General features: G+C 38.6%; 2 protein-coding genes across 7 annotated transcripts in view; one reads left to right on the forward strand and one right to left on the reverse strand.

Annotated features, from left to right (window-relative positions):
• Positions 1 to 6,543, forward strand: part of CSPP1 (centrosome and spindle pole associated protein 1) — a 169,974-nt gene extending 163,431 nt beyond the window's left edge. For 4 of the 5 annotated variants that reach the window (XM_037802572.1, XM_037802571.1, XM_037802573.1 and 1 more), the window contains 2 exons: positions 3,900 to 4,038; positions 5,665 to 5,879. In XM_037802572.1, the coding sequence (XP_037658500.1) occupies positions 3,900 to 4,038; positions 5,665 to 5,879 (354 nt within the window). Of the gene's footprint in view, positions 1 to 3,899; positions 4,039 to 5,664 lie in introns of all 5 variants that reach the window. The other variant, XM_037802569.1, reaches the window with a different exon arrangement.
• Positions 6,544 to 8,527: 1,984 nt separating this feature from the next.
• Positions 8,528 to 24,431, reverse strand: part of ARFGEF1 (ADP ribosylation factor guanine nucleotide exchange factor 1) — a 193,433-nt gene continuing 177,529 nt past the window's right edge. For both annotated transcript variants that reach the window (XM_037802577.1, XM_037802576.1), the window contains exons 31-39: positions 23,818 to 23,953; positions 23,598 to 23,736; positions 21,811 to 21,883; positions 18,560 to 18,692; positions 15,757 to 15,896; positions 14,108 to 14,276; positions 11,936 to 12,074; positions 10,541 to 10,658; positions 8,528 to 9,102 (exon numbers count right to left, since the gene is read on the reverse strand). In XM_037802577.1, the coding sequence (XP_037658505.1) occupies positions 8,938 to 9,102; positions 10,541 to 10,658; positions 11,936 to 12,074; positions 14,108 to 14,276; positions 15,757 to 15,896; positions 18,560 to 18,692; positions 21,811 to 21,883; positions 23,598 to 23,736; positions 23,818 to 23,953 (1,212 nt within the window). In that variant the 3' untranslated portion in view covers positions 8,528 to 8,937. The remainder of the gene's footprint in view (positions 9,103 to 10,540; positions 10,659 to 11,935; positions 12,075 to 14,107; positions 14,277 to 15,756; positions 15,897 to 18,559; positions 18,693 to 21,810; positions 21,884 to 23,597; positions 23,737 to 23,817; positions 23,954 to 24,431) is intronic.

Raw genomic sequence — 24,431 nt, forward strand, 5'->3', positions numbered from 1 at the left:
CAGGAGGGTTCCTTCCACTATACTCCACAGCTTTATAGTGTAGTCAGTAAAAAGTACAGGTGTTGGAGCCTTGGTACATGTCCCAACAATTTCAGATCCTCCTTGGATAGGTCACTTTGGGCAATTTCTTTATATCCTATGCCATGCTTTCGTTGTTTGTCTTTAGTTCTTTGATTAACTGCTCCAAGTACTGCATCTCCTCTGATTTTTTGATTTGAGTGTTTGGGTTTGGGTTATCCATATTGTCTGTTTTTTTCATATACTTTAAAGTTTTCCATTGCTTTTGGCCTCTTGGCATTTGCTTAACCTGATAGGGTTCTTTTAGGATATGTAGGCTAATTCAAAGACTGATCTCTAATTTGTCAGATCTACAGCTTGGTGGCGTACACTTTCTCTAACCAGCAGGTGGCATCCATGAGCCACCTATTCCCCTCAAGCCAGTTTTCCACAACTTTATGGTGTGTAGGGGTCTGATTCTTGTGGGGTCCAGTTGGTGCATGAAGTTTGGGTGTGTTATTGGTGCTGTGCGCCCTGAATGTGGGGCATGTTTCTGAGCAGTTAGGGAGCGAGGGCAGCTTTAATAATCAAACCTCCCAGGTGTTCTTAGAGATTTAAGGCTGTTTCAAGAGTTCAGACTTTCAGTTCAGTCATGCCACAGATTGTCTCTGCCACTGACCCACAAGTCATTGATATTGGCGTAGGGTCCCTGGGATTTCTGAGTGGGTCCCTCTTCCACGCCATGACCTCCCAGGGCCTCTGCTGAGGGAAGGCTGTGCTACCTCACAAGTGTGTGCCATCCCTCAAGGGAAGTTCTGGGCCGCTGGGCCATGTAGGGGCGTTCCCTGCTTGCTGAAAGGATGGCTGTATGGGGCATGTTAATTTCCCCCTTTCGCACAGCTCCGCCTTCCTAGCACCGGGACAGTTAGCTGTGGGTGCACAAAAGGCTATTGTCCATGCCCGATATTATGGCGTGTGTACATGTTGCTGGAAACACTTTCCGTCACACTGGGTTCTTTGGCGTGGACTTTGGGCTATTTATTACTGTTTTCTTATAAATGTCGTAATATATATGAAGCATTTAGCACTGAATACAGGTTGCTCTCAAAAAATGACAAGTGCTGTTGTTATTAGCATCATTCTATGCACAGCTCTACCAGCTGGAGGTAACTTGGATAAACCAGCTTGGTGTAAAGAGTAGGTGACCATTTAGCTTGACCTCTGCACCCTGAAACAGTGTGGTAGAGTTGGTGGCTTTGCTGTGGATATAGGTGGCATTGGAGGAGAGTTGCTTTCTTAATGTTCATATTCTGATTTCTGGTGTTCCGTGTATGTAACATTGTGCTCCTATAATGCTTGTAAATAATTATCCTTTAGATTTGGGGCTACAAATAAATTCCAGCAATCAAGTTAGTGTTAAAAAAATTAACTGGCTAATTGAAAGAGCTCAGTGGCCAAACATAGAACAATTTCAGCCAAAAAATAAAGTAGTATTTGATTATAATCTAAAGTATAAAGTAAATATCCACGAGTCCATATGGATAGAAATGTATGACTGAATAAACAAAGAAATGAAGAGAGAGAAATCTGTGCAGAATTCTGAATAATTTATGTAGATCTATCACCCTCGGAACTGGAGCTAGAGTACTCACTCTGTAAGTATGGGCTGTGCATAGTGACTTCCTTCCAAAGAGGACAGTAGGTAAAGGGGTGAAAAGGATAACTGTTCAGTGGAGAAACCAGGTACACACTATAAAAAAAATTAACTATAGGTATCTGAAGGAGGATGTGATGGTGTTGAGATGACAAAGTAGGCTTCCGGTTCTTCACGTACAGGTCCTGTTTCTGCCTTGATTTAATCCTGACTCTGGTTTCTGGTTCACTTCCCCAACCCCATCTTCATTATCATAGATGTTTTAGGCAAGAAGGCAGCTCTAGATGGCCTCTAAGGGACCCTTTGCCAAGGTCTAGGTTTAAAATCGTTACATCTGGACAGTGCCAACCTGCTTCTTAAACCTGTCCGTCTATCCTTTTGAGAATACCCATTCTTAAATATGAAATAAGTACTGGTTTTAGAAATCTGTACATGGTTACGTCTATTCATATTGAACTAGTATCCACAGACCAGTCCTACATAGAAATTATCTGAAATTTTAATACTCGTATTTTGTTAAAAGATTTTCATAATTGTTTTACTCATTATTCTCCTTTCCTTCCTACCTACTAAGGAAAAGATGTCTTCTTGCTTGAATCTTCCCACTTCCTTTTAATTCTTTGAACTTTTAAGTGGACAGTTATATAATCAGCCCTTCATTGCTTGCTTTAGCATATTTATTTCATCTCCCATCTGTGTTGGAATCTCTCCAAAGGAGGAACCAGTCTTCTGTTTCTCTACAACTCATCATCAGCACACAGCAAGACACTTTTGGTGGACTTTTTTTTTTTTTTGACAAGCTTGATTGAAACAGATACTGTAAAGTTCACCTGTTTAAGTACACGTCAGTGGCCTTTACAGTTGTGCAATCATCACCATAATTAATCTGAAAGCATTTTCATCATCCCAGAAAGCAACTCTGCAAACAGCCATTAGCAGTCATTCCTTGTTCCCTCCTGTCCTTCACCACCCCCTCCCCCCAAATACTAAACTCCTTTGTCCTGTAGTTTGCATTTTCTGAAAATTTCTTATGAGATCATATATGTGATATGCTTCTTTCACTTGGCATAATGTTTTCAATGTTCACCTATCTGTGCTGTGCCATGTCCATACTGCCTTCCTTTTTATTGCTGAGTAACATTCTTTTGTATGGATATACCACATTTTGTCCTTCTTCATTTGATGAACACTTTGGTTGTTTTCACTTTTTAGCTATTATGAATAATGTTGTGAACATTTCTGTACAAGTTTTCTTGTGTATATACCTAGGAGAATTATTGGGTTATATGGTAACTGTTAGGTATTTTGAGGAACTTAAAAAGTGGCCATACCTTTTCACATTAAAACCAGCAATGTATGCTTCTTCCAGTTTCTCCACATCTTTGCAAAACACTTGTTATTGTATGTCATTTTTATTATAGCCATCAAAAGATAGTGGATGTAAAGAGGTATTTGCATTTCCCAAATGACTAATAGTGTTGAACGTATTTTCATGTGCTCATTAGCCATTGTCTTCAAATCTTTTGCCCATTTTTAAATTGGGTTGTCTTTGATTACTGAGTTGTAAGGATTCTTTATATATTCTGGATACAAGTCCCTTTTCAGATACATGATTTGCAAATATTTTCCCCCATTCTTGAGTTGTCATTTTCCTTTCTCGATGGGGTCCTTTGAAACATGAAAGGTTTTAATTTTCATGAGGTCTCTTTTGTCACTTATGCTTTTGTTGTCACGTTTAAGAAAGTATTTTCTAACCCAAGATGATAAAGATTTACTCCTGTGGATTTTATGAGTTTTAAACTTAGGTCTATAATCCACTTTAATTTTTTGCATATTGCATGACTCAGTGAACTTGCTGCATAACTGGATAGTTGCTCCAGCATCATTTGTGGAAAACACTGCTCTTTATAACTCATTGAATTTTGTTGGCTTTCCTGTACATAAATGTGTTATTTTCTCCATTGATCTCTAGATCTGTCCTTAAGCCAGTACTGCAGTGTCTTGATAACTGTAGCTGGACTAATTCTTAGCCTCTGCTGTGAAGTGTTGTTCCTTTTGTGTCCTATATTATAATTCCAAAACTTTATACAGTCTGGCAGCATATGTCATCACAGAAGCTTATTCCTTATTGAAGGTCATTTGAGCACGGATAAACATCAGGACCCAGAATATAACTTCTACATATTTTCTTTATTTGCATTCTGAAAATATTTTAATGGCTATTCCTGAAGTTGTTTTTCAACCGCAGGATAATGTTCATCCTACTGTACCATCAGATGATCTCTCTTTAAAATCTGTATCCAGTGTAAATGTTGATCAGCTTAGAATGAGAAATGAGGAACGAATGCGAAGATTGAATGAACTTCAGAATAAACCTATTAATACAGGTAAATGATCAATTCCAGTGGCATACAGCAAATTCTCTTAAACTTGCTTACAAGGAAGTTTTCATTGATGGCTGGGTGACAGATGGGATGGGATTTGAAGTCCTTTGAGTTGTAGGGCCTAAAACACAATGGCCATCCAGCAAAACTGGCCTGAGAATTGTTTCTGCAGCAGTAGAACCCATTTTAGAGTGAATTCTAAACAGATAAATTCAGGTTTTGCTTACAGATCTAGTGTTTGCTTTCAGGAAGGAAAATGCTGATTAGTGTGATACGGTTATCAGTTACTGAAGTGGGAGATTAAATTTGCAGTACCACAAAGAAGATTGTTTTAACCTTTTTATTTGCTTTCTGCACCATGGCCAAAGCAAAATAGCCTCATGTGAAACATTTCCTTTCACTAAGTCAGGTTGGCCTCACATCTTTGCCATTGCTTTGGTGATGAGCAAGTTAAAGCAGGACCATGTCCAGAGTGCTTGCAAAGTTCAGATAGGCTACTGAGCTCCTCTGCTGGCCATAGCAGCTGACATTTGCAGTGGCATAATGTGACAAATTCATATTAATACGTACTATCGTAGCATTTCTTTAGCAGATAGTAGAGTGAGTGGTCTATTTGGACAATATTCTTTAGTCTTTTAAGTTACATTACAGTAATTTCCTAATGGCACTTTTCCTTAGATTTTTGGATCCTACCTATAATAGTTTAAAACTGCTTGTATAATCTTGAGCAGTCAGGCTGTTATGAGAGCCACTACCTTACCAAATACCAGCACTTTTCAGATCATACATGGAAAAATGTGTAGGAAAGCGACTTTTTTTTCCCTAGCCTAAAGGGCATTTCCCACCAATGGGTTACTATTTAACAGGGATGTAGTAAAAGGCTCTATCTTCCTCTCAGCTTAAAGAGTCTCCTCTTTCAGAAGGTTTTCAATTCTAAATTGCTTTTTAACATTGTCCTTTTAAACAGGAGCTTTTTGATACGATGTGGATTATCTGCTCATTAAATTGTGTATGTCCCTTTGCTGGGCTAATCCTTCACAGACCAGGAGATGTAATTTTTTTGTAAAAAAGAAATTGACATCACAGGGTAGGAAGACAGATTTTTTTCCTATTTATTATTATATCTAATAAGTAAAATACAGATACAGAAGTGAGTATAATCAGTTCAATTGAAGAAAGAAATAAAAATTAAGAGCCATCTCTAGAGTGGAGAATGGATTAGATATGACCTTTTTCTTTGATTAGTAATTTCATCCCCTAGCTAGTACTTTTTCACAAAATGACTTCATTTCCTTATAGCAGTGTTACAGGTTGCAAGTACTTACCAAATCTGGCTAACTTAATGGATAACACAAAACTGTTTCTCCTGAAGGAAGACGGCAGTAATAAGATTGCTAATAGTTCTGTAGTCACCTTAGTATGGTGAAGAGTGTCCTTTTATGTACTTAGAATTCCAGGCCTAACCCCTGGGTGATGAGGCCCCTTCCTGGGCCTGTACAAAACAATACTGTTTAGACCATAATATTGTGGGGAAATACGGTGCTGTAAAGGGTTGGACTATAGGTGATCTGCATTCTATTCAACTACCTGCCACTTGTTACCTGAGTCATGTCTCTTTGCCTCCTTTAGATGATGAGAGTTCACTGGTTGACCCTGAGGACATCATGAAGCAAGTGGGTGAGGACAGATCGACGTCTGTAGCATCCGAACCCTGGCTACGGCCTGGCACCTCAGAAACGCTGAGACAGTTCATGGCAGAGCAGCTGAACCCAGAGCAAAAAAAGCAGGTTCCTGGAAAACCAGGCCCTTTTAATTGGCAGGGCCTGTCTACTGCACATGGTTAAAATAAACTTGTACTAGATTCAGTAGTGCCTTTTAAGGTGAAGGAAATGTTAAAACTGAACCTTTAATGTGTCCTACTTGGGTCCTTACCTGGAAGTTACTTAACCTTTCATCTGTATGTGTTATTTTTTTTCCATGATGATGTATATGATTTCTATTATGTACATAAATAAAGGCCATGATTATTCATTTATATAATACAGACTTGTATAGAATTATTTTCATACAATTTTGTCATAAATTAAGAGGGTAATGACTGCTACCATATGTGCATTATTTTAAATTATACTTGTCATTAAGATCAGGTGAATAAACACAAAAGTGTCTTAACAGTACTGTAAAACCGGAATATCCTTTGTTAAGTGCATATCTGCCATTGTTCTATTAAAAACAACTCACTTAGTAAATACATCTTTTCCAGCTGTGACTATTCCAGTTGCTGTGTAATTAGGGAATCACATGTGCTAGTTATTTTCATGTTGTTATAACTGGTGATTCAATAGAAATGATGGGAGCCATAACTGATTTTATTCCTGTGAGCCATGTACTAAATATTACATCTTTCTGCCGCAATTTTATGTTTCTGCCAATGAAGGCATTGTCTCAAGTTACTAATTTATAAAATTGCACTACTTGATAGAAATAAATTTTTATTTTTATTACCAATGTTTATTTCTTATTTTAACTTGATTTGAGGTTTCTTAGCTGTTATAGAAGTTTAAGAGAGGCAAACCCAGGAGTCAATCCAGGGCATGGACCCTTGGATAAGTGACTTAATATTTCTAATCGAAAAGTGGTAACTATAAAAGGATTCATTTGAATTCTGGAACACAATTCTTACCTGGATTAGTCTTCAGTTCCATGACAGCTGAAAACACCCTTGGGCACTGCTCCTTAGATTTTTCCACTGATGTAATTGATGGCAGAGAAGATCAGAGGAGTTTGCTGCAAGTGTGAAATTTCTCTGACCATCTGCATTTTAGCTACATGCAAATTTTGTATTCAATTTTCTAACTGAACCATTGTTTGTTTCACTGTTAAAGATGTTTCTTTTACCTGCATCTAAATTTAAAGTAGGATGCACTCTTCTGTCTGCTTTAAGGGAGAGTTGTTTTTATACTACACCATAAAACAATAAAACACCAGGTTATGTGAAGTCCATCCTGAGGTGGACATGAAGGTCACCAACAGGGACAACCCAGGTGATGCCCAGCTTTAGCTTCCAGCTGGGCTGCATCTTGGGGATAATGAATACAGTGTTTTTGGTTCTGTTGTTGCAGTTTTTTGCACTGATTAAATGCATTGTTCAATAACTGTTTATTAAGCCAAGAGAAGCCTGAGAGAGGACTGAACACTTGTCCCATTTTTAATGGAAACCTCATAAAACAGATTTTCCTTGATGTGTTCCATTTTCCTTTTTAATGCTGTTATACCACACAAACACCGAGGACACACAATATCACATTCCAAACTGCTCCAAAGGGAACTTTAGCTATTTCTCTCAGCAACTGAATAGTATAATCCTATTCTGGGCTATTAATAAATATACAAAATATCTAAAACTTATGAATATCCTATGGTTTAGAAAGCAGGTTGAGGGTGGGGACATAATGCCCTAAGTTGGAAAGAAAATATTGGAACTCAATAAACTTGTATTTGTAGTTTTGGCTGAAAATAACCTTTCTATAATTGTTTGGCTTTAAATGAAAAATGAAAAGTAAAGAACCAATGAAAATAGGGCTGTGGAGTACATAGGTTTTGATTGCAATGATGAAATAATTCAAAAACTTTATTGACCTATAACCTGATTAGAATATGCCAGATGAGAATCAATATTGTACAGAAAGTTGTACAGAATTTTTACATAGAAAACTTTACATCTGTACCATATACATTTTTTCCATCTGAAAAATTTTCTACATCCACTGTTAATACGGAATGCTTAACAATCTTGTCTTTTTTAACCATCAGAGCACAATTCACAGTATGAATACATTTCCAGTAAATCTAACCATCCCCAAACCATGCCAGATTTATTGTACTATATTCAACATTAAATTCTGTACAGAGTAAAATCTACATCAAGCCACCACCCCCCCGCCAAAAAAAAAAAAGTGACAGCAACCTAGATTCATTTTGCAGTGATTCAAGTTTCGGTCCATGAAGGATCATTATATTTTAATGGCTCATCTTTAAAAGCCCTAAGAGAAGTGTATTACAGGCAGTTAGGACAGTAGTGATATTTTCTACCTTTATGTTTTTCTGTTGTTGACCTTGACAACCGTTGGCCACAACAGTTTCTGTGCATGGTAAACCCTCAAAATTATCACCCCCAAAAAAGGGCAAAACCAAAAATCCCCATAAAATAAAAAAGACAAAAAGTTCAACCCAAACGTTTAGTGCATTTGATAAAATATTACGGGTATTTAGCAAATGAATAAGAAAATAAAGAAATAAAACAGTGCAGGAAGAACTATATAATGTTTAAGATCTTTATATTACAGACCTGCATCTCTGTACATTTTTCACAGAAGGATGATTACCTGTATCTCAGATAGCCTGAGTGTGCAAAAATCTTCAGGATAAGAATACCATAGTTGCTAAATATCTTTTACCATGAACAATAATTTCTTCTCCCACCCCCCCTCCCATTATAAACATTGTATCCTTCAAAATACAGCTCTCCTGAGTTGTACTTCTTGCAGAAGTTCAAATCTTTACATCTATTACACCTGTAGTTCTTTGGGTAAATTTCACTTCTATACCTGCCACAAATAACGTGAGGCTTTCCCTGCAAGACACGGAAGGCCCAGTGAGCACAAGCTGGCCCTATTCAAACAGCTTTCTGCTCAACAGGAGCCCAACAGGACAGAGAATCCATCAGCTACTAACAGGGACAGGAGTGTTGCAAGTTTGAATTATAGTACTAAGCATCTTTACCAGCAATCTTTAGAGAATGCAATTTGGAGAAACCATTTTTCAGGTAGGAAACCTCAGCTCCAGGAGTCCTTTTCGAGAGCAGAGGGATGTAAACTCCAACAGAAAAATACTAAGTTCCCATCATTGCTTGTTTATTCCAAGTTCCTGTTCAGGTGGCTGTGAAATCTGAAAAACTACTCCAATTCGCAGAAAAAATCTTCTAAGAACAGCACGAAGTTCAGGAATCAAGTCAAATTGCATAATTTCACATAAGAGAGGGTAGTAGAATGATGCATGAGCTTTAAACTAGGGGGAAAAATGAATTTCTCCTTTAGTAAGTGTGTGAATTCCAAACAATGCTACACACAATCACCATTAGGGTCAAAGCATTTGGGGCAGCCACCAATCTGTGACAATAAGCAAAGAAGTCTGCATCAAGCAGGGATTACTTTGATAATGCAAGAGAGAATGAGCTGTATTCAAAAGACTCACTCAATAAAAACATTATTAACTTTGTTATCTGTCCTTATTTTGAAAAACATTTCCCATTACATTTTCTTGACAAACAGTAAATTAGCATTTTCTTCTTGGGTAATAAGCAAAAAGTAAAAAGCCTAGCAGGAACCGAGTTTTTAAAAGATCTGGGTTACTGAAATTGTACCTTCTGTTGATTAAATAAAATTTTAAGTTTTAGGGAAAATGCCACTTCATATTGCAATATTTTAAACAGTATTTAAAGAGAGATACATTCCCTATTTACATTTATAGCCTTTGACCATATCTTTGCTGTATTTCCTCAGTTTCTGAACACATCCGCAGATCGCTGTGAACTACGGTGGGCAGAAAGCCAGCCGGGGAGAGGACAGACCGGGTTAGTGTCCCCTATGGCTCCTGGGTTGCTAGAGGCCTCAGATCACTTCTCCAAGCTTTACTCAGCTCGTCAGGGATATGGAAACGTGCTTGGACATAGCGCTTATGATTTGGGATTAATGCCTGTACAGTACCAAGCACATCACACTGCCGGTACGTGGTCCCATCTGCCACAGGACCTTAAGTTTAAAATTATCAAGCCACTTGACCAGGCACTCTTAAAACCTATTCAGGAGTCTCGGGGCCATTTATGTCAGGTATAGGTTGTTACATTTTGTTTGAGTGAAATGCTTATTTTTGAATACCTCAAGTATGCATTTATAATTACAGTTACATACTTATATTTTATTTGTACTTGTTTAAAATTCTTAAATGATGCCATCCCTATTAACTAGGGGCTCTGGGTAACAGGGAACCACTAATATGCCAAAGGAATGGCTGCAGCTTGGAGCAAAGGCCCAGGGACGAGATGTCCCCTTGAGAAAGGGGATGGGAGCTCTAGGCCATGAGGTGAGCTTGAGAGCAGCTTTCAATATGGGGAGAAAAGGGAGACTGCCCCGGGGGGATAATGGGATAATGGGGGACCTGCAGCTTGTCAAGGTGTCCTAAGGGATTTTGATTCCTGCCCTACCAATGAGAACCACTGATTAGGACAAAGCTGGGAAAGGAGGGAGAAAGGTGAGGAAGATGGAAGGTTAACAACGCCATCCCCGATGCTGCACAAGCAGCGACACAGTTTGGGCCTCACTTTATCTGCCCCAGAGCCTCGTGGACAACAGGTGTACATGTGGATCACTGCCCCCAGCGCAGCTCTCACTGCAGACCCACCTGGGGAGATGCTAGGCTGATGTGCCTGGTGGGCTCTCATACTTACCCTATGGTCACTTATCTTTAGAACTTTCGTTAGAAACAAAAGCAGTAAGTTAGTCCAGGCTTCCCGATGACTTTCCGATGTTAGAGTAAGGAAGTAACTTAGTGCTTCGCTGCAGACACTGCAAAAGAAAAATTTGCTTTTAAATGTACCTGCGGACCTGCCGACACGTATATTCACTGGGAATGGATGCTTCAAAAAAGGAGGGTGTGAATATTAGCTATTCAAGAACTGGCTAGATCCTACCTGTTTTCGTCAACTGGAGTGTAACATGTATTTACACATTTCTCGAGTTAGGAAGAAAACCAAGGATAGTAAGAGAAGCCATTGCAACTCTTTGGGAAAACCACATTTTCTTAGCTATATGTTCCTTGAATTCAGGGATGCTGTGCAGTAGCAAGTACACAGAGCTTGGTGTCAAAGTAGCTGTGCTCCAGCTGGGGCTGGCTCTTTCCTTCCCCAACATGAGGCCTTAGACCCTCCAGGTTTTTAAGAGTCTCACTAACAAAATGGGAAAACTGAGACCAGCTGATCTCTTAAAATTCTAAAATGTATTTAATTTGTCTCTGAGAACGTATTACCCACATACAAAAATGACATGATTCTTTCTGAGTGGCATGTTTCATTCTTAGTATGAGTTTAAATTTTAAAGGACAGAGTAAGTTGTTATGATGTAAAAAGATTTAAAAAATACCACCACCAAGTACTCCAAATATTTTTTCAAATTAAATGCAGGCAAGCAGGTTTTCACTTTCACAAATGATCATTCTGTAAAAGTGAGGCTATCTTATGGCATTAAAAAACCCTATCAACTATAACATAGGCTAAAGTTTTTAAATTTTAACAGATTCCTCTGTCCAGTAACAACAGGTATGATTTATTCACATCAACAGTTGTGTAAAGCACGTTCAATTTTTTAAAATCACTTTGTGAGGTATTGATAGTAGCACAACATTGGGAATGTAATTAACACCACTGAATTGTTTACATGAAAGTGGTTAAAGTGGGAAATTTTAGGTTGTATATGTTACCACAATAAAAAAAATTTTTTAAACCTACAGAAATGCTCAACAGAAAGACTGAACCCTAATGTAAACTATGCACTATATTTAATGACATAATAGTATTTCATAACACACACATGCAAAATGTTAGTAACATGGAAAACTGTGTGTGCGGGGGGAGAGTATATGGGAGCTTTGTATTTTCTACAAGATTTTTCTGTAAACCTGCAACTGCTTTAAATAAAAAAATAATAAAAAATATCTCTGAAATAGGGCACTATCAACTCCCATTCTGCAGATGAGAAAACAGTGCCCCCAAAGTTCAACAGTCTTATCCTGCAGCCACAGTCTGCAGAGGCCTTTTGGAGGGTGGACACTCAGCCACGAGTCTTACTTTAGAAGCCTTTGCTGGACCTCCTCCCAGGCACTGACCCGGCTCTCATCCGTGTACATCCGGAATAGAATGCGCAGCCCACAGGCCAGGCTACTCGTCTCCTGCTTCAAAAGGTTGGGTTTTGATTTGCCTTTGAAGCCTGCAGAAAGGAGATGTTTACAGGATTAGTCAGGGAAGACATCTTAAACAAAAGCAAAAGAAGAACATTTTGTGTGCATTCAGCTTTCGGCACCTACTGTTCACTAAGCAGACTTCACTGAGCCCCAGCAGCCTGCACCCCGGGGCAGTGCCCATGCTGGGAGCCTGGGGGGCCCACAAAGGAGGTGGCCTGCACTGCGCTGGGCAGGTCCTGCAGGGGTCAACACAGGGCTGGAGACCCAACTTGAAGGTGACTTCCATGTACAGAATTTCCTCCCCTTTCAAGCTGCGGATATGATGTAAAACAACTTTTGGACTAGGAAAGTGGAGTTTTTCAATGGAACTGCCCTGGAAAGCCCCATCTTCAGAGCTAGAGAAGGGGAAGGGCTGATGCTTGACTGCCCTGCCCACATAGGCTCCCACATAGACACGGAGGGCCCAGGGGAGACTCTTCTAAATGCCAGAGTGTAAAGGGCCAAGTGTGTATGAAGATGAGGAGTATTCTGTGACTTCAGCAGGACCAGTCCCAACGGAATGCTGGTGGTAACATGAGTTGAAGAAAGGGGAGAAAATAAGTACAGCAACCTGTGCCAGTTTGGATATACTATGCCCCCAGAAAAAGCTGTGTTCTTTAATGCAGTCTTGTGGAGGCAGATGTATTAGTGTTGATTAGGTTGGAACCTTTTGACTGAATGTTTCCATGGAGACGTCTTAATCAACTGTAGGTGATAACTCTGAATTATTTCCATAGAGATGTGGCTCTGTCCATTCAGCATGGGTCTTGACAGGTTTACTGGAGTCCTTTAAAAATAGCCACACAGGCCCAGATGCCTGCTGTGGCTGATGCTTAGAGATGCTTGGAGATGCGGAGAGAAGGACGTTGACCTAAGAGATGAAGCCCAGAGTTTGCCCCAGGATATGCAAAGACAAGACTCCCAGGCACTTAAAGAGAAGCGTCCTGGGAGAAAGAACCAAGAGTGCACAGGAGCCGAGAGAGGAGCTGGAACACAACCTGGGATCAGCAGACACCAGCCACGTGCCTTCCCAGCTAGCAGAGCTTTTCTGGATGCCATCAATCATCCTTCAGTGAAGGATCATCTTTTGATGCCTTAATTTGGACATTTTCATGGCTTTTGGACTGTAAATTTGTACCCTAATAAACCCCCTTTATAAAAGCTAGTCCATTTCTGATATTTTGCACAATGGCAGCATTAGCAAACCAGAACACAACTCTTTTAAGAAAAGCTGTAAAGGGAAGAGAATGAACAGAACCCCGGGTTTAGGGTGAGAAAGGCTTCTGGATTGAACAAACTATTAAACACATGTCAAGCGCCTCTCTCTAAAATCTAGTATAGAGTTGATGCTGAAAAGATGTCAGCTCCCTCCCTTCTTCTGACATATTTTGTGGCCCCTCACTCTCTCAGCATTGTTTTGCACCTAATAGGCACTGAATACCCATTTATTAAATTTAAAAAAAATGCCAATTTAAGTAATATAAAATTTGTTCTGTTTAAATTTTCTAACTAGTTTTAAAACAAATATATGCCCCCAACCCCCTCCCCCAACACATTCATTTCCACTGAGATATGGCCACCTCCAGTAAGTAGATAGAAGCCATCAAATACATATACTGGGTATTGCCAGATATTGTGTGTAGAACTGTCACACTCACAGGTTTTTTTTCCTCATGAATAGGCAGTTTTATTATGCTGATGATTACCAACAGAAAGGTCCAGTCTAGGTAAGCAAGAGGAAAGAACAACTGGTTCGAAATCAGTCAGATAGCAGGCTGATTAAACAAGGAGACAAATCCACCCAGGCATTTATTTGACTTAAAGGTCTGTTCTACAGGCCTTTTAACTGCTACTATTCTTTCTTCTGCTGCTGCTGCTGCTTATTATTAAAATAAAAGTTATACACAGTGCAATGCACAGATCTCAAGCATACCATCAATGAGTTTGGATACATGTAGAGATCTATTGCACATCCATTAAAAGTGAATATTAAAATGTTTTTGAGACCTATATAGCTTACCTGCTTTCCATAGAGCAGTCCTCTGTTCATTGTTTGAATTAAATGCTTTGGCAAATCTATGTGACTCTAATAAGCAGTCCAGTAGCTTAAAGAGTTGTTGTGATGTTAAAAAGCGGTACATTCCTTGGTCTTGAGTATCAACTCGAACATCAAAGTCTGCTGCGTCTCTCTAGGGAAACAAAGCACCACAGCACACATACACACATACACACACACACACACCCACACAGCCACAATACTTTTAGAAAATTTAGAACTCAGTGCTCCCCAAAGACCATTTTTACAAGCAAGCCACAGAAACTTAACCTGTTCATTCTCAATAGGAAATAGGCAAAGCCCACCTTTGTTTTTCCAAATTTTCATGATCTACATTCCATGCATGCTAGTCACCAACCACTACTACCACCTCCTTTCTTTCCAGTTTCCTCCTCAGAACTCTAATCCAGTAACTTCACACCCCTACCACATTCTGCAGTTCATTTCTCTCAGCCTCTCCTCGCCCCCTTCACCATTCCTTACCCTGTCAAATCTTCCATTCTCTTCCTCACCAGTATGGAATCCAGGGACCACAATTATAATTACTCCTTGTATAGCCTTTCAGCTCCTCTTTCAGTAACTGCCTGGCAAAACTCTGCCTACTCCATGTCTGCACCCCCAAATGAACATGACTGGAGCAAAACTGACTGGTTTCTCTTCAAATCCAATGGGCCCTGTTACTGCCAGCAATGTTACTGTGTTCCCAGGTCCAATTGTCCTGAGTGTCCAGTTCGTTTTTTCTCTTCTCTCCTCAAATAGCTAACACTTTCTTCTCAACCTCACTTAGTAGATGATAGCTCTATCTCAGTGAGAAAATGGAAGATACCAAAAGAGATCTGCATCTGCACATACACCTTGCCTTCCCCCCATTATAGTGCACCAACTGTCCTTGTTTCCATCCAACACCCCCACTTTGTACAAGGTACCATCCCATTCACTCAAAACTACTGTTAATTATTAACTGTCTCTCTCTCCCTCACTCAGTTTCTCTCTCTCTACTGGAAAACTCTCATCAACAAACATGCTGGAAAATACTGCGAAAACCTGAACAAAATAAACCCTACCCTTACCCCCTCATCCTCTTCCAGACATTACCCCATTTCTCTTAACCCCTTTACAACCAAACTCCTTGAAAGAGTTATCATTTACTTGTTTCACTTCCCTCTTCTTTTACACCCATTACAATGAGGATTTTTGACCCCAATGTTACACTTCAACAACTTGTCAGGACCACCCGCGTCCTCCAATTGTTAGACTGACGGTCAATTCTCCAAATTAGTATAACTTAGCCTATTGGGAGTGTGTGACATAAAAGATCATACCTTCTCTCTTAAACCATTTTCTTCACCTGACTCCCAGGACTACACTATCTCTTGGCTCTCCTCCTACTCACTGCCTCTTGTTCTCAGCTCTTTACCCAGGTACCTCACCACCAGGAGCTCTCAGTAAGAGGTGGGGGGTGGCTCAGTCCCAATCCTCTTCTCTACCATGTCACTACTACCTCTGTGATGTCCATCTCATGGCTTAAAATGACCCAGAAATTAAATCTCTAGCCTGACCTCTGCTCTGAACTCCAGAATATTGTAACTCACTTCCTACTCACACCTCCTTACCTGTGCTGCAGCTAAGTTTTCTGCATCTTCCTTCTTACTTGTGGCTGGGAAGAACACAATGTTGTCGATAGTCTGGATGAGTTCCAGCTGCACAACACATTTAATCAACAGGGCAGCAAACAATTTTTGTTCTGGAAATTCTGTGGAAACCCCCAGTGCACATGCAAACAAATTATTTTGAGTCCTTCATAATTTCTATGACAGTACAATACTAAGGTAACATTAATATGTGTGAAGATAACTCGCAGATATCAACATTAAGAAGGATGTGCTTCTGTACAGACATGACATACAAAAGTCAAATTTAATCAATATTTAGAAAAGCCTTGGAAGAATAAATTTTAACATTAACAAAATAGTCTAAATGACTCAGAAGAGTGAATATGATCAAGATTTTTCCGCCATAAGTTTTTGATTATTCTTAAATAAAATGTAACAAAAAGAGAAAAACCTAAAACTTTAATAGCGCTTACTGTAAACTCAAGTTTGACCTTTGAAAATAGTGATATAAAAACACATACTATAAAAAGACAACAAGAACTAGATCTCTGTGAGACAGGAAGTAATGTACAGCCAAGAATTCTAATCAAACTAGACAATATCATGAGTTCATATAACTTGTTTTATTTGGATCCAGATTAGGGGTTGTAGCTAGAATTCTCATATTTTCAAATGGATCTATCAGCAAAAAAAAGTATATAAAAAGTTAGGGTAAGCACATTACCACAAAAGTAACAACATTGCAAAGTAAGGGAAGTGCTCCCTACACATCCCCCTGCCCGAGCACATTTGCTCAATTGAACATTTCTGCAATTCACTACTAGCCTCTAAGGAAAAATTCATGGAAGAACGTTCCATCTCACTGTTCATCCCAGGTAGGTAGTTAAGCAGATGCAGAAATGCAAGGTTTGGAATGAGGACTCAACTGCTGAGCCGCTGCAGGAGCTCAGCAGCATCGGCACATGGCTCCAGGACAGCAGAGACCCCAAGGCCACACTAGATCCTGGAGGATCCTGGGCTCTCAGGGCAGCTTTCCCAGAGAGGGGCACAGGGCAGATACTGACTGAGTCTCCAGGCAACAGCTCCAACACCTGATTACTGACAAGCATTTATTACAAATTCCCTTTTCTGGCACCAATTTGTGGAAGTTAAATTCATGTTTAAGGGATTTTGGAGAGTAGCAAAATAACTTCTTTAAATTTATTTTTATTTAGGTTATTAATAAAGGCTTCTGCCAAGATATTTTTCAGCATGCTGTTTTATTTAATACTTGATTCTTCATACTAGATCTCAAGTTAAAAATCAGAATAAAACAAAACAAAGAAACCCACAAGTCCCATGGCTGTCTCTTTCTCTTACATGTCTTTTTTAAAGTCCTTCAATCACAGTAACAGCTTATGCTGACATGTACCATCCACTCACTCACTCACTCGCTCACTGAAGTCATAAAACATTCTCAGGCCCTGGAGCCAGGAGGCTGTTGGTGGCACCCTGAGACTCAGTGAAGGGCCTTACAGCCAGTGACATCTGATAAGATGCTAGTGTCACCAGTACGTACAAGGCTGGGGGCATTCAGAGAGCTTTCACCAGGGCCACAGACACGGCTAGTCATACTGATCATTTGGCAAACAAGGCTCCACTCTGACTGAACCAGGGAAGCTGAGCTTCTTCACAGTTTTTTTTTTTTCCAATCTTACTAGAAAGGACCAGCAGCGTATTTGGGTACAATGCGTATTTGCACAAAGTTTGCTCATGACAAAGGTTAATAATATTGCCAGGGTTATCTTAGGAGGTCATTTTACTGGGTAATCGTAGGATAAGCAGCAAAGCGAAAGCCAAGATTAACTACGTGGGGCTGTAGGTACTGAACTAGGACTAGATCAAGCAATGGTATTTTCTGGAAGTGTTTAGAAAGCATGCCCTTCTGACAGGGTCAAGGACGCAGAGCAACCCAGATGGCAGACAGCCTTCTTATAGACCAGAGGAACTCAATATGCCTGCCAAGTGAAGGGGCTCCCAGGAATAAGGTGGCCCATGAGATTAGCACCAAATGTCACAAAGAGTGTCTGGCATTCTGGTCATTCTTCATTCTCTCTAGTAAAAAATGTAAAAGCGTATTTAAAACAAGAGGGGAGAGACTGACTCAAAGGAATCATGAGGTGGCTGATGTGATATGATCTTGGGATCTAAGGTAGAGGCATGCCCAAAGCATGCAGAAGAGCATGAAATGGGGTGATGGTCTAGGCAAAGTTGAGGCATGATGCAAAAGGCGGGACAGAGAGATGCACAGAGCTGATCTAACAGGCAGTCTGGGACAGGGCCTTAAACAAGGAGTTTAACTAGGAAATAAAAGGGTTGGCAGGTGCTGACTGCTTGATCTCCGTACTTCAGGGAGAAGGTGACAGAAGTGGCATAGACACCTGGACTAACTTGTCATTAAGACTGTCAAGAATGCAACCTACAGTGGGGATCAGACCCCCAAGTCAGTGGGACTGCACACTACACCTGTCATGGGCTTCCACATATGGGTAGGGCAGCAGGAGGACATACTCTAGGGTCCTGGTCATCCACAAGAGAGCATCTATCTATCAGTCCATGTCCTAGGTGGGGTAAATGCAGTGAAAAAATGACTATACAATCAATTACAAGTTTATGTTTGCTAAGAATAAAATAAAATAAAAAATTGCATCCCTTTCCTACATTAAACATAGGAGAAATAAACTAGTGGCAAAGATGAATATATAAAATTCCATCTTCTTAAAACTAAATATACAATTTATTTTTATTTAGAGAAATAACTCACTTGCTGTAGGTTTAGTTTTGCTGGCCTCTTCATTCACAGTGGAGACAAAAGTCAGTGGCACTTGCTGTCTATTATCTGTAGACCTTGGCTGAATAGAATCATGGATATCTACAGATTTCTGTGATATTGTATCCTAACAAAACAAAAAATCTATTATAAGTATAGTGAATAAGGATGAAAATATTTTCTATTATTATGCTGTTTGCCTCTTTAAAAATTATATTATGTCCCTATGAAAATGATATTCTATATAGTGTGATTATACACACAATGGGAATATTTAAGATTTATCACACATGGATAAGAGCTGATGGTATTTATGATAAAAGCTACCTTTCAGACCCTCATTGGGCTCAGGACCAACACCAACCAAGAGCAACAGATAAAAATGCTAAACTTCACTGTGAGGGAAAACTAGTCAGCAATCTCCCCAAGAGGTCAGGAACATTTCTCACCATACACATTTGGTAGAGACAAGGGAGATGCCTGCGAACTTTTTGTAGGCTGAGCCCCAGCAAGCTTTGCAGAGTGAGTTTAGAAAAGTACTTTCTGTCACCCAACCAGGGACCAAAAGGTCATGGAGAGGCTCTGGATAGCTGAGGCCAAAGGACAGAGTGACACAGGAGCAGTGGGGTGCCACTAAGAGAAGCTAGACTTTGGAGTCCAACAGATCTACCCCAGAGTTCAGCCCCCACACTTACTAGCAGTGTGACCTTGGAAAAGTAATTCATCTTTCTGAACTGTGGTTTTCTGATATGAAAATGGAGAAGACACTTTTCTAGAGGGTTGTTAAGGATTAAAGATAATAAATGGAAAGCACTAGTAATAAATGGGAGTTGATACTACTACATTATAGCTTTATTTTGTTAAAACAGCACCCCATACTCAGAAGATACAGGCATGGTTTTCAGGAGGAACTGAGAACTCACACTTAGCAGTCCCCTCCTGAAGCAACCTAAGCTGGGTTTGTGGAAGTTAAAACAAGGGTTTGTGTTCTAAGAAACAGTGCTAATCAAAATGAAAAGTTTATCCTGGGCTTAAAATATCATAGTTGATGAATTTTCATTTCCTATTCTCCATAAAATGGGTCTAATATGTAGTAAACTTGTTTCTAACACGGACTAAACCTGGTTCACAAAATTGCTGGAGAGTCCAAATGAGAAAATCTTTTTTTTAAAACAGAGAAATGCTATACAAATCTAAAGCCAAAAAAAATCTACAAATGTTTTTGTTCATCTTTTTATTTTCATAAGTATTCAAATACTTTTAGCAAAAATTAATTTGTATGGATCCAATAGAACATGGGGATAATTTATATGACATGGTGGCATAAAATACATTTATTCATGAAATGTTAAATTTAAGAATGTCTGTAGCAACACTGACAAATTATATATGCTTTAAGAAAATTTTTATAGTATAAAAATAACTATAAAACAAGCATCTCCTTTTATACATAAATTTTAGTAAGTATATTTTAGGGAAAAATTAATTGGCTACATTTAACAATATATTCTTACTGGAAATAAACGAAAGCATTGATTTTTTAATTCTGTGAACACTTCGAAGATTTTCTAAGAAGCTTCTCAGAAAACCATATATATACAAAAACAAGGTTACAATATTGGAGGTTTAAAAACCCTCCTCTGTATTAGAAGAATTTTTAAATGTTAAGCATTTTGCTTCTCTATTTTTCTGCATATCTAACATAAATGCAATTATAAATGATTATCTTCTTTTTGTAATTCTTTGCATTTTTTAGATCTACCACCTCTCTTTACAAAGGAACTCTTAGTACAAAAGACCAAGCCCCTGTGAAAGAAATCTCTGTGTACTGATTGTGGAAACATCTCCTACATATTCTAAATTCTAAAAGTCTCCAAGTAAGATTTCATCTTTTAAAAAAATACATATGTATGTAAATGCAGCATGCAGCACAGTATTAAATGCTGGAGTAGTATGGGTAGGTAGGTGTGGGGGCTATAAAAAGGGACTTCCAGTTTTTACCCTGTATATTTCTGGACTATTCAAAAAAACATGGCACTCACTGTGCCCGGCACTGTGCAAATGCCCTTGCATGCTCTGCCTGATGCTGTCCTTGCGTCAGCCTTTTGTTACACAGGAAGTTAAGTGACTTACTGAAGGTTATAGAGATAGTAAGTACCAGAGCCACAATTTCATTTGGGGTCTGACATCAAAGTCCACAGTGCAACTATCCTATACAGCAGAGAAGGCAAAAACAAAAACCCACGAGGCAAGGCAGGGAGTAGGCCAAATATAAGGAGAACAAAAATGAGTGCCAGCCTCTTTTGGGCTTACAACAGGATATAATAACAAGCAGATGTACCAGACAACTCCAGCAGATACATTACATGGAGTAACATAGGCCCAATAACGCCAGATTTCACAGTTCTTTGAACAGAAATTTGAAATGGTATTTTTCTGTGAAATCTAAGTTTTAAATGTTGACATTCAGTTCAGACATTTTAAAGTTCAGGGGGACAAATTAGGTCAGTGGGCACTAACTTGCTACCTCTGACCTCCTGGGTTTAAAATTCAAGGACATCAGTGGGAGAAAAGCAGATATTTGAATGAGGTCTGTAGATTTACATAGCAGTATTGTATCAATGTTAATGTCCTGGTTTTGTTAATTATACTGTGATTGTGTAAGAGAATATCCTTTTATTTTATTTTTTAAGTTTAGTGCCTAAAAGCACTAAAATTCTAAGGGATAAAAGGGCATCATATTTGCAAATAACTTTTGAAACAATTCCCAAAAACGTGGGGGGAGCAGAAGGAGAATGATAAAGCAAATGTAGTAAAATGATACTATATGGAAAAAGGAGCAAAGGGTGAATTAGACTTTTTGTACTATTTTTGCAATTTTTCTGGAGTCTGAAATTATTTCGAAATAAGTTAAAATAAGATAATCCAGAGATATCTTCAGCCTGGCATGGAAATCCTTACACAATCTGGTTTCTGCCTCTCACAACACTTAAAATCATTTTACTGTGTATCTCAGACCATCAATATTAAAAATAATTTAAAATACCCCCTCCATGGTACTTAAACAGCTAATTTTCAGCTGTCTGGAAAATCTGCCATCATGAAATTAAACCTGAGAATTCTGGACAGAATTTACATAATCTTTACAAAAGCACTGGGCTCAAATATAAAAATTTGGCCAAAGGTAAAATTACTTAATGCAAGTAATTAAATAATTTAAAATGTGTTTTAGTTACCAAACTTACCAACGGTTTTTCACTCACAGGAGATGGAGATGAGGGAGCATTTTCTCCACTGGTGGGTCGCCAGGTCAAGAGCCTTTAGAACACCAAAATCACAGAGATCACTGGGGCATGCTACAAACCACAACCAACTTGTTTTGAAAAGGGCACAAAAAAATCTCAAGAATATACTGAAAACAATGTACTTCTCTTTTGACTATAGCTATGAGTAACTCACTGAAAAATATCTAGTAGAAAGTTTTAAATATATTTAGTACTTTCAGAACACAATTAACTAGCATTTAATATAATTAAAATTAGGGTAATCTGATTATCAGTTATATGGTAAAACACACTTCTTTGAAGATTCAAAGCCTTTAAAACTATTTTTTCTAAGTGATAATGTCATCAAATATTTTCCAAAGTGAGATTTTAAAAAGTTGGAGGCTTTAAAAAAATAAGATGCTTTATTTTTAAAATGTATAAAAATAAAAAAAGAAAATTTTGGCCCACAATAGGACACTAAGTTCCACACCTAGGTTGCATGCTCAGGATAAAAGATGATTAAAGCCCAAATTTTTGCTTCTGGTGCAGCAGAAGCCCCCGGGGAGTTGGGGCAGACAGATGGTAAACAGATCATTTCAGTTCAATATGGAAAGGGCTCTCGTACAGATATTTTCTATTAAGAGAAACTTATTAGACGAACTCTGAAGTCTTATAGTTATCTTCAATATATAATTCAATAAATTAAGTAGTTCTTACCTCAAAAAAAACCAACAAAGTTGGTTTCTGTAAAGATTTCCTAGGGAAGACTCATGGTAACTTTGACCTGAGGGCCACAGACCAACTCTGACAGATATGGGTCATTTTAGGATCATTTGTCAGTTTGTTACACTGCTCCAATGAAAAAATGGGCCAATTAAAAAAAAAATAAGAAAAATTATCCAATAATTAGAAATAGGCCAATAGGATCAATATGTATTCTTTCAGTGAAGTCCTGCCTAGAGACTGATATTCTAGGGGCAGGTACACCTTTTCTTCACAATCTATTTACTACTGATTAGGATATTTACAAACAGATTATAAGAGTGCCAACACATCTAATTCATTTCAAGAAAAATAATTATGAAGCTTAAAAATCTGACTGATGTCTTTCGTATATAATTTTGTGCCAGGGGACATACATGTGTCTATTTATAACATATTTTAAAGAACAAACTACTTGTAGACTTAAAAATTGAACATCTAAGGTAAAAAAAACTATAGGGACCTTAGGGAATCCCCAGAGTTGAGCTGAGAAATAAGTTCAAGTCTGTCCAATAAATAAGGTGCTACAGAGTCACTTAGCTTGACTATGTCTTACTTTCCTCACTGATAAGAAACGACTTCATTACGACTCAATTCCAAAGTCATCCCTTAGAGAAAGATGACAATTAATTATAAAATAAAATAATTGCAAATAGATTTGACTTAGATTATTAAATCTACAATAACTAAAACATATGTTGAGTTTCATTATTTTCCAACTGGAAACCAGTTTATTTTAATCTGGATAAATAAAATCTTATAAAAGTCAGTGGAATCACTTCATTATGACTCAAATTTTGGATGTTTGGACGAAAGGTTTTGATTTATAAAGAATTAAGTTCATGTATTTGTTATGGTTTACAGGAGTCTGATTTGAATTAAATCTGAATTCATGTAACAATGGGACATGTTTAAAAGGATATCTGTTATGAGAAATCGCTAGTCATTATCAAACTTTTCCAGTAAAAAAATATAAACAAAAGTTGTATAAAAAAACTTCTTACGCATGTGGAATTGTGGTTTTGAAGATATCCAGTGTGCAGTTACAAGTTTTATCCCAGATTTCTAGGGTAAATTTTTCACCATTCAGAATAACAACATTCTCTAAGCAGTTTGTACCAGATCTTGCTAACTGTTCATTGTCTAGAAAAGAAAAGAGCAATTCATTTACATATCACCACAGTCAAGTTTAACACCTTTCTGACACATCTAGTACAGACCTACCTTGCTGCACACACCAGTATAGCTGTGCAAAAATATCATCCAGAAGTACATCACTGAGTACTTCTAAATACTGGGTGAACACATCACAGATCGCATAAAGTGCATGATTGCAAGTAGTTGTCATCCATTCAGCTTTCTGGGGACAAAAGTTAAATGAAAATTTGTCACTTACCAATTACCAGAATTCAAAAAGAAAGGTTTGCATATTTAAAATGTAAGCCCGGAGTGGGCAGGGCAAGATGGTGGAGTGGTGAGGTGTGGAATTTAGTCACTCCTCAAGGGCAGCTGGTAATTAGTGAGGAACTGTAAGAAACAGTGTTTTCAGGGTCTCCAGTGACTAGTCGCGCATCGTACACTAGTCTGGAACAGGTGAACTGCTGAGGTCACAGTGAAATTTTAAATTCCCCCAACCAAGAGTCTGGTGCCCATCCCTGCCCAGACCCTGTGGACTGTCTTACATCTGGCTCCCTTAAGAGAAAAAAAAAATTAACTTTGGGAGTTGGGGGTGTCCAGGGTGCCAAAGAAGGGCTAGGCTCTGGGAGGGGGGAGCACACAGAAGTGGCACCCATTCCGTAGCTCCAAAAAGGCTTGGATTTTTTTCTACACTTTGTCCC

This window comes from Choloepus didactylus, chromosome 14 (genome assembly GCF_015220235.1).
Source record: "Choloepus didactylus isolate mChoDid1 chromosome 14, mChoDid1.pri, whole genome shotgun sequence".
Classification (NCBI taxonomy): domain Eukaryota; kingdom Metazoa; phylum Chordata; class Mammalia; order Pilosa; family Megalonychidae; genus Choloepus; species Choloepus didactylus.